The 17,789-nt window shown below is 35.2% G+C and overlaps 3 protein-coding genes across 5 annotated transcripts; all 3 read right to left on the minus strand.

Annotated features, from left to right (window-relative positions):
• Positions 1 to 2,095: 2,095 nt before the first annotated feature.
• On the minus strand, positions 2,096 to 5,641 carry LOC128618448 (troponin I, fast skeletal muscle). Its single transcript, XM_053642043.1, has 7 exons — positions 5,570 to 5,641; positions 3,905 to 3,937; positions 3,460 to 3,496; positions 3,228 to 3,356; positions 2,831 to 2,920; positions 2,557 to 2,733; positions 2,096 to 2,403 (listed from the first exon to the last, which is right to left on the minus strand). Exons 2-7 carry the CDS (start codon positions 3,910 to 3,912, stop codon positions 2,317 to 2,319), a joined length of 528 nt encoding a protein of 175 aa, XP_053498018.1. The 5' UTR covers positions 3,913 to 3,937; positions 5,570 to 5,641; the 3' UTR covers positions 2,096 to 2,316.
• A 928-nt stretch (positions 5,642 to 6,569) lies between these two features.
• Positions 6,570 to 10,629, minus strand: tnni2a.2 (troponin I type 2a (skeletal, fast), tandem duplicate 2). Of its 2 annotated transcripts, XM_053642042.1 has the most exons (8): positions 10,243 to 10,285; positions 9,768 to 9,922; positions 8,851 to 8,880; positions 8,545 to 8,584; positions 8,264 to 8,392; positions 7,336 to 7,425; positions 7,058 to 7,234; positions 6,570 to 6,725 (listed from the first exon to the last, which is right to left on the minus strand). In XM_053642042.1, exons 2-8 carry the CDS (start codon positions 9,827 to 9,829, stop codon positions 6,630 to 6,632), a joined length of 624 nt encoding a protein of 207 aa, XP_053498017.1. In that variant the 5' UTR covers positions 9,830 to 9,922; positions 10,243 to 10,285; the 3' UTR covers positions 6,570 to 6,629. The 2 variants fall into 2 exon arrangements, with proteins under 2 accessions (XP_053498017.1, XP_053498016.1); XM_053642041.1 differs by lacking the exon at positions 9,768 to 9,922 and having other exon boundaries at positions 10,243 to 10,629.
• Positions 10,630 to 11,889: 1,260 nt separating this feature from the next.
• On the minus strand, positions 11,890 to 17,046 carry LOC128618583 (troponin I, fast skeletal muscle). Of its 2 annotated transcripts, none has more exons than XM_053642262.1 (7): positions 15,689 to 16,721; positions 14,365 to 14,397; positions 14,030 to 14,066; positions 13,766 to 13,894; positions 13,521 to 13,610; positions 12,432 to 12,608; positions 11,890 to 12,307 (listed from the first exon to the last, which is right to left on the minus strand). In XM_053642262.1, exons 2-7 carry the CDS (start codon positions 14,370 to 14,372, stop codon positions 12,212 to 12,214), a joined length of 537 nt encoding a protein of 178 aa, XP_053498237.1. In that variant the 5' UTR covers positions 14,373 to 14,397; positions 15,689 to 16,721; the 3' UTR covers positions 11,890 to 12,211. The 2 variants fall into 2 exon arrangements, with proteins under 2 accessions (XP_053498237.1, XP_053498236.1); XM_053642261.1 differs by lacking the exon at positions 15,689 to 16,721 and adding an exon at positions 16,818 to 17,046 and having other exon boundaries at positions 11,891 to 12,307.
• Positions 17,047 to 17,789: the final 743 nt, after the last annotated feature.

Here is a 17,789-nt window from a genome sequence, read left to right on the forward strand (position 1 = left end):
AGTTTCATTATGATGTGCTTATGGTCTAATACTGCATCATGTGTGCACATGTTTGCATTGCTTTTACCCCTCACTGTAATTCCTTTTTAAACCAGAATATGTATTTTATGATTTAATGTTAAAGGGACAGTGATCTTTTATTAATTAATTAATTAATTTTATTTGGCTTAGTGGTTAGCACGTTCGCCTCACACCACCAGAGTTGGGGGTTCGATTCCCGCCGCTGCTCTGTGTGTGCAGAGTTTGCATGTTCTCCCCGTGCTGTGAGGGTTTCTTATGGGTACTCCGGTTTCCTCCCCCAGTCCAAAGACAGGCATAGGTAGGCTGATTAGCATGTCCAAAGTGTCCGTAGTGTATGAATGGATGTGTGTGATTGTGCCCTGTGACAGATTGGCAGCCCGTCCAGGATGTCCCCCGCCTTGAGCCCCATGCTCCCTGGGATAGGCTCTAGGTTCCCCATGACCCAGTAGGATAAGCATTATAGAAAATAGATAGATGGATGGAATAAGCGTTAAATCAAAGTATTTTAGATCATATTACTTTTCTCTTGACTTTATTTACATATGTGACCTTGAAGTAATCCAAAAGAATCAGATTACATTACTTTCATATTGTGATACTTGGATTACGTTACTGATTACATTTTTGATGAAGTAATTTGTAACTGTAACGGAATATATTTGTAAAGTAACCCTCGCAACCCTGGTTGGCACTTAAAGCCATAAGCATCTGCTTGTGAATATTAACTATAAGCCAATCCCAGCACAGGAGGCAGGATCTGTAGCAGTGAAATAAATAAATAGCGCTGAGCAGCAGCATGAGTGCACATTAAGGAAGACGTGGGCGGAAGTAGTGAGAAGTATTGGATTCATGATAGTTATCCTATAACAGCCTTAGTGATAGAAAAAGTTTAATTTTCCAAAAGACACAGACACATTTTCTATGCATTCTAAATGAAGGGAATATTCACCTTTAAGAAAATGTACCAGTTTGGTTGTGTTCTTAAAGGATGACCGATAATTTGACACGTTGTTAGCAAGAACGGGATAAATGATGTTTCTGCATGGGAAGAAAAAGTGTTTGTCCTGGAATAATTTGTGTAATTTGCTGTCATATAAAAATACTGAACATTAAATTGACATAAATGTATTTTATTTTAATTTTATTGTTTGTAAATCTTAATGAGTTTCAGTGGATTAACGTTCAAAACAAAAACAATTATTTTAGTCTATACTTCTTGTGTGCACAGCTTCTAGATTTAATTTCCTTTCATTTATCCATTTTTTTGTCGATTTGTTTTTCAGCACATTTATCTTATTTGCGGTTCATTCTATTCCAGGTGTATTCAGTGTGTCTCATGAAAAACATTTCATTTCTAATTAACCACCAATGAAATGACTAACATGAAGTATGCATAAGGTTGGTAAGTAAGATGCAAGGCCAGTGGTTTTATAAAGGCTCTATATATTGGCAAGACTGAAGGCAAGGCTTGGAGTCATACCTGTAGTTCCAGATTGACCGATAGATGTCAGTGTTTCTCTGCGTATCTTCTCTGAGCACTGTCCAGAAGTCTTCATGTCTTTACCAGCTGTCTTCATCAGTGTCTCTGCAGCACTATTAAAATGAGTCACAAGTATCCATTACCATCAGTAGAGTTTTCCAACTATATACAGTGGCTAGTTTTTGGCGGTTCAAATGAACTCGCCAACAAGAAGATTAATTTGCCTTGGCATGTGATTAGTGTACGATAAAAATTGTCAGCAGAGACATTAACAGAGACATTTGGCACACCAGGTACAGAGGAAAACCAACTTACCTGACAACTCGCTGAAACACTCGTTAAGTCTTGATTAAGTGAGAAATCCTCTTCATCTCTCCAATTCAGACTGCCTAGAGCAGTGGCTTAGTTAGTTTTTTGTTTTCCCTTTTCTGGTCCACCCAAAAGAACTTGTTAGCTAATTATCAAGCGCGGTTTTGGGAACCTCGAAACCCTCGAATCATATTCACCATGTCAAATCCCTGGATTAGTATTTTATCTACAAAATGTCAGAAACCCAGTGAAACCAACTGCACAGATTCAGACAAACTACAGGAATCGTTAAAATCCTTCTGATATTTATTTATGACTTGATACATATTTGTACAGTACTTACTATTCAGCAGACAGGAACAAAACAAGTGACTTAATGCTTTGAAATATTTTATCCTTAGGTCATATACAAAAGAATGATGGTCTATAATGTGGTAAAAGCAAAGAAAAGTACACTGCCTGCTTTTCTAGTTAAAAACAACCAGCTGCATTGTGCTATGAGACAATTAGGAGGTCTCGAACATCTTCTTCCTGCCATCCATACCGGCCTTGTCCTCAATGTTCTTACGCCAGTCACCAACTTGTTCTGCAGGCTGTAAAAAAAATCCAACATAAAACACTTGATACCAAGTCATTAAGTGTTTTTGTGTGTTAAAAGACCAAAAGACCATAAATTGAATAACCAAGCAATAATATCACCACAAATGGTCATCACGTGTTGCTCTGAAGCCTGCTTTTATACCCACCTCCTCTTTGACCTCTTTCTTTACTTGTTTCAGGTTGGCTCTCAGATCCATGTTCACCTTGTGTTTGGAGCCAAGCAGAGCCTGAAGCATAGAGTCTGCAGACATGCGCACCTTCTTCAAAGCTGGCTTCTTGAACTTGCCTTGCAGATCTTGAACTTTAATTTTCAGGTCATCAATCTGTTCCACACAAACAGATCACAAGTCATACAGTATTTGATGCACAGCTGAGGATAAAATGTTATAATCACATTTTACTGTAGCAGAGCATCCATACCTCTTTGTCACTCTTGCTCACTTTGCTTGCCAGGTCATATCGCTCCTCATCTATTTTGTCAATCTTTGAGTGCAGCTTCTTGCATAGCTCCTGCAATCCATAATTTTTAGGAAAATCACATTTGTAAGTACATTACATTTACATTTATTCATTTAGCAGACGTTTTTAACCAAAGCGACTTACAAATGAGAAAATACAAGCAAAGCGATATATCAAGCAGAGAACAATACAAGTAGTGCTAAGTAGTGTGCAAATCATTAGCATGTCTTTAACTATAGAAATACTATATGATAAATATACAGCTAAAGGTTTGCTAGGTGTATCACCTATCTGTCTGAGACATAATGAAAATGTGAAAACAATATAACTAATATAAAAAATACTCATGTAAATCCACCTGAAGGTCTGCCACAGATCCTGAGAGGCTCAAAGGTGGACAAGTCTCCTCCATATAAGCATTCCTTGTGGCCACTGCTTCAATTGCCTCAGCTTCTATGAGACCTTTAGCAATGGAAAGCATCAAGCTCTGGGGAACACAAATGAAATATAACATTTAATTTTAGATAAAACACTCACTATAAGCATAGCTAGGGAGAAATAGTAAGATGCACATTGTAAAGCTGATCAACCTTTAGATGATGCTTCCGACTCGAGGACATCTTTTTGCTTTTCAGTGGAAAAAAAGGGAACAATAAATTGTATTTGAATATTACATAGTATACATTTAAGAAAATGTGAGTGAAGTGAACCGAATTTGGCACATTATGCTGTGAAATACATCTGCATGATTTTAGCTCAGAAATTACATTACATTTGTTATAATGCGTAAAAAAAAAATAATTTTGTTTTAAACTACGGATAAATGTTCACAGTAAAGGTATTGTTAAAAAACAGTCATTTTCAAGGTTAGAAAAATTGTAAGTACAAAAGTACATTTATTATAAAATTGAATTGACTGTGTTTCATCTGTTTTTCCCTGCACTAATTGTTTGGCATGTCAGATAAACAAAGAGACCAAACAAAAAAAAAAAAGAAAAGTGTATAATTTTCACTAATTTAGATTAGAAGACTTACTCAGACATCTTGCCTTCTTGTTTGCTTCAGATCCTGTGAAAAGTTGTTGCATTTGTTAGAACTCAGGAACACAGTGTTTTATTGTCTGCTTTAAGTGTGGGGGGAAACTGTACACTTGCAGCTTAATTCTGATTTCTGAGCCTTTCTGTTTCAGGACAGTGTTTAAAAGGCAAATAGGAAGCTTTTTCAGTAAAGATTAACTGAGAAAGACTTTGCTGGATAATATAAGCAAGTTAAGCAGAAATTCCATTAGCAGATCTGATTATATTTCTAGATAATTTTTCTTGTTTCTTATCCAGCAAAATGATAGCATTATCTAGATGATAATATTAGACATGCATTTAACTCAGACTCTCTATGCCTGTGTCTGCTAGTCTAGATTTTCTGTGGAAACTAATACACGACAGATTACAAGGGTAGGGTCCTGCAGTGCAGACAGAATGAAAATCCTTTCTAAATTAAGTTAGGCTAGTAAGTGTTAAGAGGCCAGCTGTTCATAGTATATCCCTCTTATGGTGATGTGCTTGTCTTGGAGGACACATTTATAACTTCGCACCTTGGCATGTGCTTTAGATTCTGACATCTGAGATTCATCAGTCTAATTCAAATGGCCACTTTTGACAAGCATGATGAAATCTTTACTGACTCAAATACGCATGAACGATTTCTATTAACTGAATTTGCATAATTAAGGAAAAGATCTGTCTAAAATTATTTGTAACTTAGTAGTCAGCTGGATGAACACTGCAGATATGTCGTTCCCATTTTACATCTACAACAGACTGCTATAAGTGTAATATAATTTCGTCATGGAATAAATATATATATATATATATATATATATATATATATATATATATATATATATATATATATATATATATATGTTTGTGTGTGTGTGTGTGTGTGTGTAAGCATGTATTATTTCACAGGGTGACATATACACTGATAGCTGATAGGCATAGCACGTGCATCAAGCAAGAACATCTGCAATTGTTCTCTTTCCACAGATATAAAGTTTCAGTATGTTAAATAATCTCATAAATCATCTAGCACAACATATAAATAAATAAAAAATTCATAAAGGTCAAACCAAAATGTATGTCATTGTTTAGTAACTCACATATCATAAGTATAGAACAACAGATTGATTTGGGTGTACACCACACTTTTTGAACATATAGAGACTAGTAAAGAATAAATCTATAGTCATTGGATAAAAATTTAAATAGATTTCAAATACTTTCCAAAAGCAAAAATTTCCAGCTCATTCACACAGAGCTGGAACATCAGTGTGTAATTTACAAGAACAATCTTGTAAATTCATTCACTAATGAACTCAAAATATCAGCAATAATAAAGTATGTAAATCTTTATTATTGCAATGGCCACTGTATAGTTACCACATCAACAAACTTTGCTCAAATGACTGGGCTGCAATATGTCAAAAACCCGTTTGACATCAAATAAAATTATTTTCTTCTGTTACTGCAGATCAAATGAAAATCTGCTATTGCGTTCAGGAAGATCCTGGGAGATTGAATTTCTCATAAGGTTCCAAGGTTTAAAAAAAAAAAAAAAAAATGCTGTCCAAATCCATAAAATCCACCTGGTGCTAAAGAGAAAATAAGCTGGACTCTGGAGAGACAGTTGAGAGGTTCTCACCTAAGAGAAGAAGGCGGCAAGTATGATCCAGAGAGACTGCCACGAGCTACTGAAACACCATGGGGGTTTTAATGACATTGTATGATGGCTCAGCAAAACACTGCATCTCTCTTTATGGAATTGGTGTGCTGCTCAGACCAACAGATCAGCATGCATCTGAAACTCGAGCCTCAGCCCCTCCCTTCCATATAACCTCAACCTCCATATAAATAACTCATCGTTTAAGATGTTTTTCTTATTTTATGACTTATATATCTTGTTAATGTCCTGCTGTGAGCTGAGATTTATGGTCTCAGGAACTGTACAAATGTTCCACATGTACAATTGTTTCCTGAAATGCAAGGGAAGGAGGACAATGATGAACCCATTGAAAGCTCCATTAGCCGTTCTCATGTTAACGAGTTACTTTCAACCTTAATATATATCTGAGCAAGTTATTACCTTCAGAAGTTATTAGCTTTGTGTTGTTTTATAATTATAGGTATCTTCACCTGGAGGACAGAGTTCCATGAGCAGGATGGACAGCACACTCTAGTGCATGTTAGTATATAAATGCATTTTGGCCTAAGTATAACTTACCTCTAATGCAAATCAATCTGGTCTGCATCTGTATATGACAAAAACAATACTTTTAAACAAACATCATATATTCATTCAAGAATATGTAACAGTTCAGATACTCACTCTAAGTAACAGACATGCTTTGTAAGAAATTACTTACCGTTCTTCCTAAAGAATCCCTTGACAAGAAAGTGGAAAGGTTTTACGTAATCATGAATGTAATCATTCATTGTTAAAATAATTCAGAAATTATATTTGTTTCATCAACATAGTGCATTTATTTGGTAAAAAGTCATCTTGAATGCATTTACAAAGAAATTGTAGTGAAAGCACAATGCTGTTATAGATGGGAACACACGTTTGCTTTAATAGAAAAACATTCATGGGTTAGTTGACCTGTGAATATTGTAAATATATGGAGACAATTGTGGCATTACTACTGGCAAAATGGGAACTATTTTGATAATGTCACTAAGAGACACATGTCTGGTCAGTGCATTTAAGCCTCAGTCTCAAACATCTTTTTCCTTCCACCCATGCCAGCCTTGTCTTCAATACTCTTACGCCAGTCACCAACATCACGCAGTTCCTTATCCTGTGAAAGGAAGGAGAAAAGTGACTAGATGTTTGTATAATTTATAACCAGTGTGGCATCAAAGATAAATGTAAACTAGCTAAGTATTAAAGGTAGTTAGATTTTTTTAAGATACTCTGGCTGCTAAGTTGCAGGCCAGTTAATTTTTTGGTTGGTTTTGGTAAACATAAGAAAAATAAAGCCATTTGCTTTTAATTAACCCCCTCTCCATGTGTGCTCATCAGCATCAATACACACACAAGTGATTCTTCAGAATGAACCTCAGATTTTAAAATCCATGTCTAACAGGTAGAAATAATGATCAAATGGATTGATGAAAATCCAAGCCCCACCTCCTCCTTGACCTCTTTCTTCACTTGTTTCAGGTTGGCCCTCAGGTCCAGGTTCACCTTGTGTTTGGAGCCGAGTAGAGCCTGAAGCATAGCATCAGCTGACATACGTACTTTCTTCAGAGGAGGTTTCTTGAACTTGCCCTTGAGGTCTACAATTTTTATATTCAAATCTTTAACCTGTTCACAGAGAGAAATCAATCAGTGTGCATGAGAACACATGTCAATGGAGCATTAAGGAACGTGATAAATGATTAAACTTTTATTTTTTGAAAACTTACTTCATCCACAACCATATTGGCTTTGTGTTCCAGATTGTATCGCTCTTCATCAATAACTATAATCTTTTCATGTAGATCTTTGCACAGTGCCTGAGGGCATATACAGGTACATTTAAAGTAAGGCCTTATAATAACAATAAAATGTTAACAATGGTATTCTTCTGCATCTGAATTTACCCCATATATTGATCTAGACAGATAACAGACTCCAAACACAATAATATGGAATAGTAAATGGGATTTAAAATAAAACTACAGTGCTTCACACATTTTACACTGTTGAATAAAAGGTTAAATCTAGTGCTCTATACAGGATCGCAAAATTGAGTGTTCTACATTTGCATTTATAACATGTGATAGATGCTTTTATCCAGAGCAGTGTACAGCTTTAATTAACAGTAACAATATTTAAACCTAGCATTAGTAAACCATAGGTTATTGTAAAGTAACAATGCAATTTAACACATATTAGATGATTGTTTAAATGTTATATGCCTGTTTTGACTAAAGATGACTAAACATGATTCTGACTCTCATGACAAAAAGGGGGGGGGGGGTTCATTACTGCATGTCCCTAAATATGCTACTAATTTACTGAAATCTTGTCTAATATTTGAACTTGTTTTTCAACCTCACTTGTGAATTATACTAGTTAACCGCAAATGTTCCTTAAGTTTCATGTTGGTCACTGTCATTCCTGTCATAGTCTCAGTCTCCCTGTAGCAGACGTGTACACCTTTATATTCATTAAAACTAATTGTGTTAAATAATGTCAGTTAAGGGAAACTTAATTAAATATGTAAAGTTAAGCCCAAGTGTCTACCATGGGAGATAGGCCAGGGTACTTTTATTTCATGTATAAGTGTCTATATTAATAGAATAACTTAAAGTCTTTCAGTTCTAGAGGAAAAGTTAGCATGAGTTTTACCTGTAACTCCTCCTTGCTGCTGGGTAAACAAAGAGGAGGGCAGTGCTCTTCCATGTACTTCTTCCTCTCTTGCACTTTCTCTCCAGCTTCAACTTCTAACAAGTCTCTTGCAACCTGAAGCATTAAGCTCTGGAGACAGAAGTTTATCAGACACACAATCAATCTGAGGATTTATTCTTGCATCATTTGCCCATACTCAATAGTTTCATGTAAAATATGTTACAGTATACATGCTATATCACTAGTGGCAAAATTGTTACAATCTAAACAAAGATATTTACCTTCAGGCTGTGTTTCCGGCTCATGGACATTTTTTTGTTTCTACCAGAACAAAAACATAGATATGTGGGGGGTTTCCCCTTGTTTCTGTAGTTACATTATAATTTTCATAATAAATTATAAGCTATAAGTTAAATATTATGTATAACTTTTATTTTTCTAGTCCTTAATTCACAACAATTCACATGACTGTCTTGTATATTTCCTATGCATATGCATATTTCTCATGAGATCAGGTTCCCATAATGCTAAGTTCTTTAGCACTACTTCTTAGCAAAGTGAGTGACTCAAAATACAGTATTACTCACTCAGTCATGTTGGCTGCTTGGCTTTGTTTCCTGGTGACAGTAATACAAAGAAAGAGCACATACATTGTCTGCTTATGGTGTATTCTTGGGAGGACAATGATGTGTTAGACATTTCAGTATAATTAATGCTCCACAGAATCTAATTATTAAGAAAATGTCAACTTTTAAGTAATTAATTCAGGCAGTAAAATGTCAATGTTTTTTATTTTTGTTTTGTTTTTTCAAATCTGATGTTGCTTCTCGACCTTTAAAGAAAAAAATATTGAAAGCTTGACCTCTGAGAACATCTGAAATGGAACTTTGAAAACATACTGTACAGAGCATAGTGCAAAGTCAAATTCATGTTCAAGTTCATTATGTCTTTAAAGTGTCACATGCACATGACCAGATCCCTGATTCTAAATCTGAGATGTGAGTAGGCTATGTGGCCTCATATCCTTGTCTGATATTTTCTTAGTGAGGTCTCTGCAATGAGACACCACAACTGTTAGACGTGCCGAGAGACAGACCCAGCCTTATGGAACATCTTTGAGATGACCAAGACATTAGCGAAGCACTCAAAAATAACTCAGTGTCCTTTATTCCTTCATAACTGACTCCATTCTTAGCCTTTATTTATCCGTCGTGGAGCAACTGAGTAGGCTGACTGTCTAACTGATGACTGAGTTAACAGCTTAAGCCTGTTCAGATGGTCATCACACTCCTTAACTACATGCTTAGAAAGCTACAAAGACAGTTGTTAGGGCATATAAAACCCTTCACTTCTTTGGCTATTCTTAGAGGCTAGAGAACACTAAAAATGAGATAGTTTTATCCTTCCGTGGAAGTGGTATATAGAATAGCTGATGGATTACATATATTTTTAATCAATTTAACCATTTTATCATTTGGAAGTGAAACACATTTTTGTGAACAACCTATTACACATGACAGGATGTGGGTGTTGACAAGAAGTAAAACTTTGCAGTATCATTTTCATAATTTATTGCTGAAGGAGGTGTAGACTTTCAAAGTGCCACATCATCACTCCATATATTAAGCAAGCATCCTGGCTCTCTCTGTCCACTCTTCACTAAAACACACAAAACATGTTCACCAAACTCAATGGTTTTCAAGTCCATTTCATATTACCAATAACATTGTGTATTTGGAAATAAATTAAGCATGAACCAAATTATGCTAAAAATGTGTGCATGTATGGCCAAAATGAAATAATGTTTAATTCAACACCATTATTAATTTTACCTTAATCTTCATTTCACAGTAAAGATGTACAGGTATAATACCAGTGGAAACAACAATAATGTAGAAATTATGTAAGAATGATGCAAGTCTGCACAAAACATGGAACGGATGAAAGCACAGCTAAATAAATCAAAGAATATCCCTTACCTTACAGACTGAAGAGAACACAGAGGCTCGTAAAAGTGCTGATGAGCTACTGTCAGGCGAAGACACAAGCAGCTGAAGAGCAAAGATGTTATATATTGCATTCTCTGATCACCCTTAAATCCTGCCTTTCTCTTTATGGAAATGGATTACCAACCAAACCAATGGGCTGACAAGGTCATGAAATACAGTACTATGGCTTCTTTCTCTGCTTCTTCAATATAAATAACACATCCCTCAAGATTATTATTGAGGTATTATCTTTATTACCAACTTTCAGGGAAGAAGACCCTGAAAGGGACCTTAGAGCTCAACATCATCACAGTTTGAATAATAGATAACTTTGAATAATATATATTACTACAATCAATACAAATGAAATAGATATCAATACAGTCAACAGTCAATATAGACACTACTACATATAGATATCAATATGTAGTAGATATCAATACTAGATAATATAGTAGATCTCAAAACTATCAATACAGACACTGTAGTAGATATCAATACTAGATAATATAGTAGATATCAAAACTATCAATATATATACTGTAGTAGATATCAATACAGACAATATAGATATTGTAGTAGATATCAATACAGTCAATATAGATATTGTAGTAGATATCAATACAGTCAATATAGATATTGTAGTAGATATCAATACAGTCAATACTAGATAATATAGTAGATATCAAAACTATCAAAATATACCTTAGTGGATATAAATACAGTCAATATAGATACTGTAATATACTGTATAAGATGCTGTAATGTATTGCAAAATATAAATTATGCTGTTAAAGTCTTAACTGTGTCTAGGAATTAGAAGCAGAACTACACACAATATATAATAGGTACTTAATATGCAAATTTAAAACTTTAATTTGTTGTTTTAGCTCTTAGAAACAAGTTTTATTAATTTTTTATTAATTGGTTATATACTATAAATAGTATCAGAAGTCAATTACATCATCCAAAGGGATACTGGTAAATGGCACTAGAAAAAACTGTCAACTCATAAGGATACAATCCATTTACAGGGTGTCTGCAAAATCTGCAAAAAACATGATACAGAGAAAATGCATGGAGTATAAGGGTGAACATATAGAGCATATGTTGCAAATAATAAATACAAAATTAGTTGTAGTTTTAATCTCACTGGTTCCTGTCTTTTCGGACACCTTGTAGATACTGTAAGATATCAACTTGCCTTACCGTAAACAAAAGAATGTCCTGAAGTCATCCATCATTTGAACCATACTTAAGCTTGCAAGACATGAGAAAAAGGTTAATTGCAGTATTATAACACTGCATTACTTCATTTAAATTATGCTGCATACCTTTACCTGTGAATTAGAAGCCGTACTACACAGAATAGATAATAGGTACTTAATATGCAAATGTAAAATATTTGTGATGTTTTAGCTTTGAAAGACAACTTTTATTAATTGTTTTTATTGCCATACTGTTAATGGCATCAGAAGTCAACTACATCAGCTAAAGGAAGACTAGGAAACAGCACTAAAAAATGTCCAAAACTGGCAACTTACAACGTAACAAATAATTATAATAATTATTTTAAAAACAATGAAATGATAAGCAATAATGCAGATTTTGTTAACCTTTTATAGCCCTTGCATGGAAAAGTATGGCATTATTTTGACATAAATTAAGACAAAAATGCAAATGTACTTTAGACCGTTTATTCATGCACTGGAAAATTGAATTGCACAATACAAATGTTCTGTATGAAGTTCTTTATAACTGCACAAAATACAACTGAATTCTGAAACTTATATTCTGAAACAGAATATAACACTTACAACATTTCATTTGTTTTGCTTTGCCATTTCTGATACTATCAATGATTTTGTCCATATGCTAAACCTGACATTTCCATTCCTCTTGCAGCAGCACACAACAGTTAATCCGTAGAAGCATTGAAGACTAGACTACATATGATTATTTAAGCCTCGGACTCAAACATCTTCTTTCTGCCATCCATGCCAGCCTTATCTTCAACGTTTTTACGCCAGTCCCCGACATCACGCAGTTCCTTATCCTGTGGCACACACAGAAAAGTTAGTATTTAAAGATTATACATCATTATAAAGTTCATAAACCTTTATTTGTAAATAATACCACTGGTGATAATGCTGTTGTAGTAAAAATAATTGAGCCCCCACCTCCTCCTTGACCTCCTTCTTCACTTGTTTCAGGTTGGCTCTCAGGTCCAGAGACACCTTGTGTTTAGAGCCGAGCAGAGCCTGAAGCATCTGATCAGCAGACATGCGCACCTTCCTCAGAGCTGGCTTCTTGAACTTGCCCTTCAGATCCTGAACTTTAATTTTCATGTCCTCAATCTAGTGTGGTGCAGAAGAACAATCACATAAATAACCTTAATTATGAATGCTGTTTATTGAGATACTGTGGTCTCGTGTGAGGTCTAAATTAGAGATGCACCTATAAAGGCTATTGTTCCCACTATGGGCCGATAGTTTAAAAACATCTGATGATCAGTGCCGATTATATTCTGTCAATCAAAAGATGGCGGGAAAACACATCGATTTCGTCCTATGTGTAAAGATGATGTCTCTTGTGTGGAATGACGACAAAACTGCAGTGTGTAAGCTCTGCAAACTCTGCACTGCTAAAATTTTACACCGGACGCTGCAGCAGTGAAGCGGGAGTTTCGGCGTCGAATTATTTTTTTTGCTGCGCTGCTCGCGCTGCATTAAAGGGCCTGTTGAAAGATTTAAATGAAGATAAGTTGAGAAAAAAGTATATATTGCACAGAAAAATATATTTGTAGAGTAGTGTATTTCATATCCAGTTAATGTTAATATATATAAAAAAATTATATTATATATTACCAGTTTGATGTCTGTGATGAAGTAGAAATGCTTTTGTTTGTGGTGAGCGAATGTGATACTAACAGGAGGTTTTTTAGAATTTAGTCAATGTTAATATGAATTAATAACATTCAATAAGTTAAGAAATCTTACATTAATGTTCAGAATTTGGTTAATGTGCTAATGTTATTTAGAGTAATGTGTTTTTTGTTTATGAGACCAGTTACTGTGAAACAACTTGTTGAAATGGAGAGAATAAAGTTTTTATTTACATTTCCTTCAGAATTGTGGAATTAATTATTATTAATTTAAAAGAAGGCATAAAAGGCAGAATTATCGGTATCGGCCGATATCACTCTGAATAATCGGTTATCGGTATTGGCTGAGAAATTTAGTATCGGTGCATCTCTAGTCTAACTGTACCTCCTTAGAACTTTTGTCAACTTTGTTCGCCAGATCATATCTCTCCTCATCAATCACATCAATTTTATGGTGAAGTTCTTTGCACAGCTCCTGTAAACAACCCAGAGGCAAAACAGCATGGCCTTAGTTTGAGATACCACTGTACAGCATATATAGATTTTTTTTTTTTAATATGTGACATGAATGAACTATATGCATCAAGGCTAAAATGTCTAAAGCAATGCTGGGTGTATTTGTGTTAGTACCTGTAGTGCTTGTACACCACTTGGCAGGGATAATGGAGGGCATGTCTCTACCATGTACCTTTTCCTCTCCTCTTCTTTTTCCTTTGCTTCAACCTCAAGTAAACCTTTAGCGATGGAGAGCATCAAGCTCTGAAACACAGATTTATAATCAGTTTCATGGCATTCCTTCATTGCAACTAAATTCTCTATCTTGTAATAAATAAGCAAATAAATGCGCAAAATCATATTAATCTAGGAAAGACGAACAGATAAATAAAAACATACCTTCAGATTATGCTTGCGACTCGATGACATCTTTTTCCTTAAGTGTTTGGATGGGAATGGTGAAAGTGTTTATAAATGTCAGATAAAGTATTATTTATACATGCAGAGTCACAATACATTTTTGAAATTCATTGTGGGTATTTTTGCATTTTTAGAGCTCCAGTGAACCTCCACTAATTTATTTCACACATACATGGCTTGCAATATATAGAAATTCAAATGAACTGCCTCAAGTTCTGTTTGTTTACTTTCACACATGTAACTTTTTCTATGATTTGTTGAATCTACAATGTACACCTAGAACATGATCAAAATAAAGATCGCAAGGTACTTACTCCGACATTTTGGCTGGATTTAGTTTTTACACCCTGTAGTACAAAGGGAAGTCCGTTAAGTTTCACAATAGTAGCAATATTCAACAAAATCAGCATACTATAACAGAATTAAAATGTAAACATTGGATCACTGCCTTGGATAAAAAGATATTAAAATATTTAAGAAATGTACTATTACTTGGCTACAATACACAGTATATCTTACTCCATTGACCGAGTCTCACAAACACACACACTCAACAGTTAATTGTCATACCACATATTGCATATGTACATACAGAAATAGAACTCTAGCATATGTACATACACACAGATCTATTTTATTGTTTCTATTATTTCTATTGTATAGGTATTTATGGAAATGTGTTTCTTTTCTTTGATGTTACTCCTCCTACTTGTGCTGCTGTGCCAACCTGAATTTCCTCTATATGGGATCAATAAAGGATCTTATTTGATCTTATCTTTGGTCACTGGAATGTCTTTTTTTTTTTTTTTTTTACCTTTAGGGTGTATCTTACCTATAGGGTGTATTTTACCTTTCCAATCTAAACGATAAATACTAAAAAAAAAAAAAAAAAAAAAAAAACATACCCCTCAGGGACAAGCAAGTGTACAGTTTAGTATTTATTTATTGGAGTGAAGAGCTAATAGTTGTAAAAGAGAAAATCAAAAGCCTTTTTATTTTTTTGCTATTAAATATATTAAAGCAATAAGGCATTTTGAGGTTGTGGGAGTAAACTATACTGATAACACTTATGCACATTGAACTGCACACTGAACTCTTAACATTGTGCGCAGTTCACTTCATTTGCAGTCACTTGACATTTTAACAGATACTTTAACAGTCATGTTAATCTGCTATCATTTTCATTCCAACATGTATGCTTATGCCTACTATGTGCACAAACTGTACAGTGTCTGCTGTTGTTTATAATGGTGCCACTGCTTTATATACATCCTATGATATTTATTGTTCAACTCTGTGCAGGAGTAATTCACAAGGTAGAATTTTACTGTACTCTGTATATGTGGAAATAAATGGCTTTGACTGACAAATGTCTCAGTGATATTTCAAAACGCTTCCAGAAAATAAACTAATAATAACTAATGGCATCAACATACCAGCATACATATCATGCATATATCAGCATACAACTTTAAAAATATATATATATCTTAAGAACATTACAGTGAAGTTTGGTTTTATCATAGCCAATTTTAAACCTATTCCAATCACAATATGTGGGAATCCTTATTTTGGCATGTGTTGTGGAAATCAATTTAAGATGCTATATTTGGGTGAGTATGAGGTTCTTCAGCTCACTTGCTTGACAGGCTTGTATTTTTGGACGATTGTCAAAACACTTGATACGACTTCAGAGTCCACCTGGCCTTCTGGAAATGTCCTGAGATAGCTAAGATGACATATACATTAGCTCCTGTGGTTTATAAAGTGGCTTAGGATTCATATGAAAAAGCTCTGTAAGCTTATTCAGCATAGCACAAACTGGTGACAAAAAAGTATTTGCACGCAGCTTATCAGGACTGTTTAATATATTCAAGACAAGACAAGAATGTCATCCTGGTGTGAAAAAAATAAAATAAAATCCAAATATGAAGCAAATTTCATGGAACAAAATTAGAATCGAACAGATAAACAGCAAAAGAAAAACTAGCATTTCTTTATGTCACTAATTCTAATGTATGATGCACATCATCACCTCTCTTACAAAGTCAGCCACCACAATTTAAAGGTCAGAATATTTCACCAGAATTAAGATCTCGATAATGTGAGTTAATCTCCCGTTATCTTTTTTCCACTCACACAAAGCCCGTTGCATACACTATGGCACTGGGATCCTCATAGTGTCTCTCACATTCCATGCACATCAGAAATGCCATCTGAAGCCTCATATTCGCATATGGAGATTTTGAAGACGCAACAAGATAAACACTGCCATATCACTTTCTGGAGATCAGAACCTTGAGGAATTTTGTTTTTATATCTCAGCTCAACACACAATTTATCAACCAGCAGATGTGTAAACTGATATGAGCTACTTAAATAACTTGATTTTTCACTTACATGAAGAATTACAGAAAACCCTCTATCCAAATGCATACACAATCATCATCTAAGAAGGCCATATATAACTTAATAAATGTATATAGGATCATTATATTATCGTAATTAAAGGAGTGTTTTTTCCCCCCTCCTACTGTAATCTTATGTACAAAGACTAAAGAACACAGACACTGTAACACGTCTGTTTACTGTGTCTGTTTACTGCAAAACCAACAAACACCCTCCAGATCAGACACAATTAGATCAGACAGGACCATCCTAACAGCCAAGGTGCTAATCCAAAAGCTTGAATGCAGCACATATGCTCAAAGATCAGCTGCAGCATAGCACAGAGCAAGTGACAGAAAGAGAGAACGCAGGCGCTCACCTATGAGCGGAAGAAGGTGGAGAAGAGCTCACAGCCGAGAGAGTTGGGGGGGACGACTGTGTCTGCTGCAAGAAGCTGGCATAATCTGAAGGGTTATATTGCATTCCCTAATGTTGAAGGAAAGCCCATCTTCCTCTTTATGGAAGTAGTTTCACACAGAGGCCAATGGGCTAGCAAGCACCTGAAACATTAGATGGAAACCTCCAACTCCTCCCTTCACCACCATCAATATAAATAACCCTTCTTACACGATAGTGATCCTTATTTTTAATTATTCATACAAACTACACCCACATTATGGAGAGGGTGGGGGTGAGGGGGCAACAGGCTTTGCCAACTGGAGCTGGTAGAAGTTTCTTTATGGAAGACTTTCAGAACAGATGGTCATAGACGAAGAGGTGTGCTGCATTTGGGACACTGCAGGAGTAAACACAAGCACCCCGTCATGAAATAACCTGACTGTAGTAATAAGTGATATAAGCAAATGTGATGGGGTGGAATATAAAAACTCAGAGGAAATAAACACCACACACTGGTTTACCAAACATGTCACAATTTAGTGCTCCTTTGATTCCCCTGAGCTCTTAGTTCTTAGTTAGAGGTCTCATCATCCCATCTGTGTTAAGTGGCTGTGGAAAAGAGATTCGCTAGCTGTCGTTATCTCACTAATTGGAAGAACAGAGTCAGAGAGGCATACTCAGCAAGACTTCTGCAGAACATTAGGGGAATGGAACCAGAGAATTACTATGAGAACACACACATACACACCACACACACACACACACACACAGCCAGGATGAATATAAGGGCACACACACATGAACATGTGTGAGGGCAAGAGATCTCTGGGTGGATTGGTTGGGGGTTTAAACTGTTGAAGGACAATTATGAACAGATTGTGTTTAAAGTGAGCCATGTAGCTTAGTCAAGAATATAATGATGAATTTCTCATGTCTCATGTCGTTCTTAAAG

This window comes from Ictalurus furcatus, chromosome 14 (assembly GCF_023375685.1).
Source record: "Ictalurus furcatus strain D&B chromosome 14, Billie_1.0, whole genome shotgun sequence".
NCBI classification, from domain to species: Eukaryota; Metazoa; Chordata; class Actinopteri; order Siluriformes; family Ictaluridae; genus Ictalurus; species Ictalurus furcatus.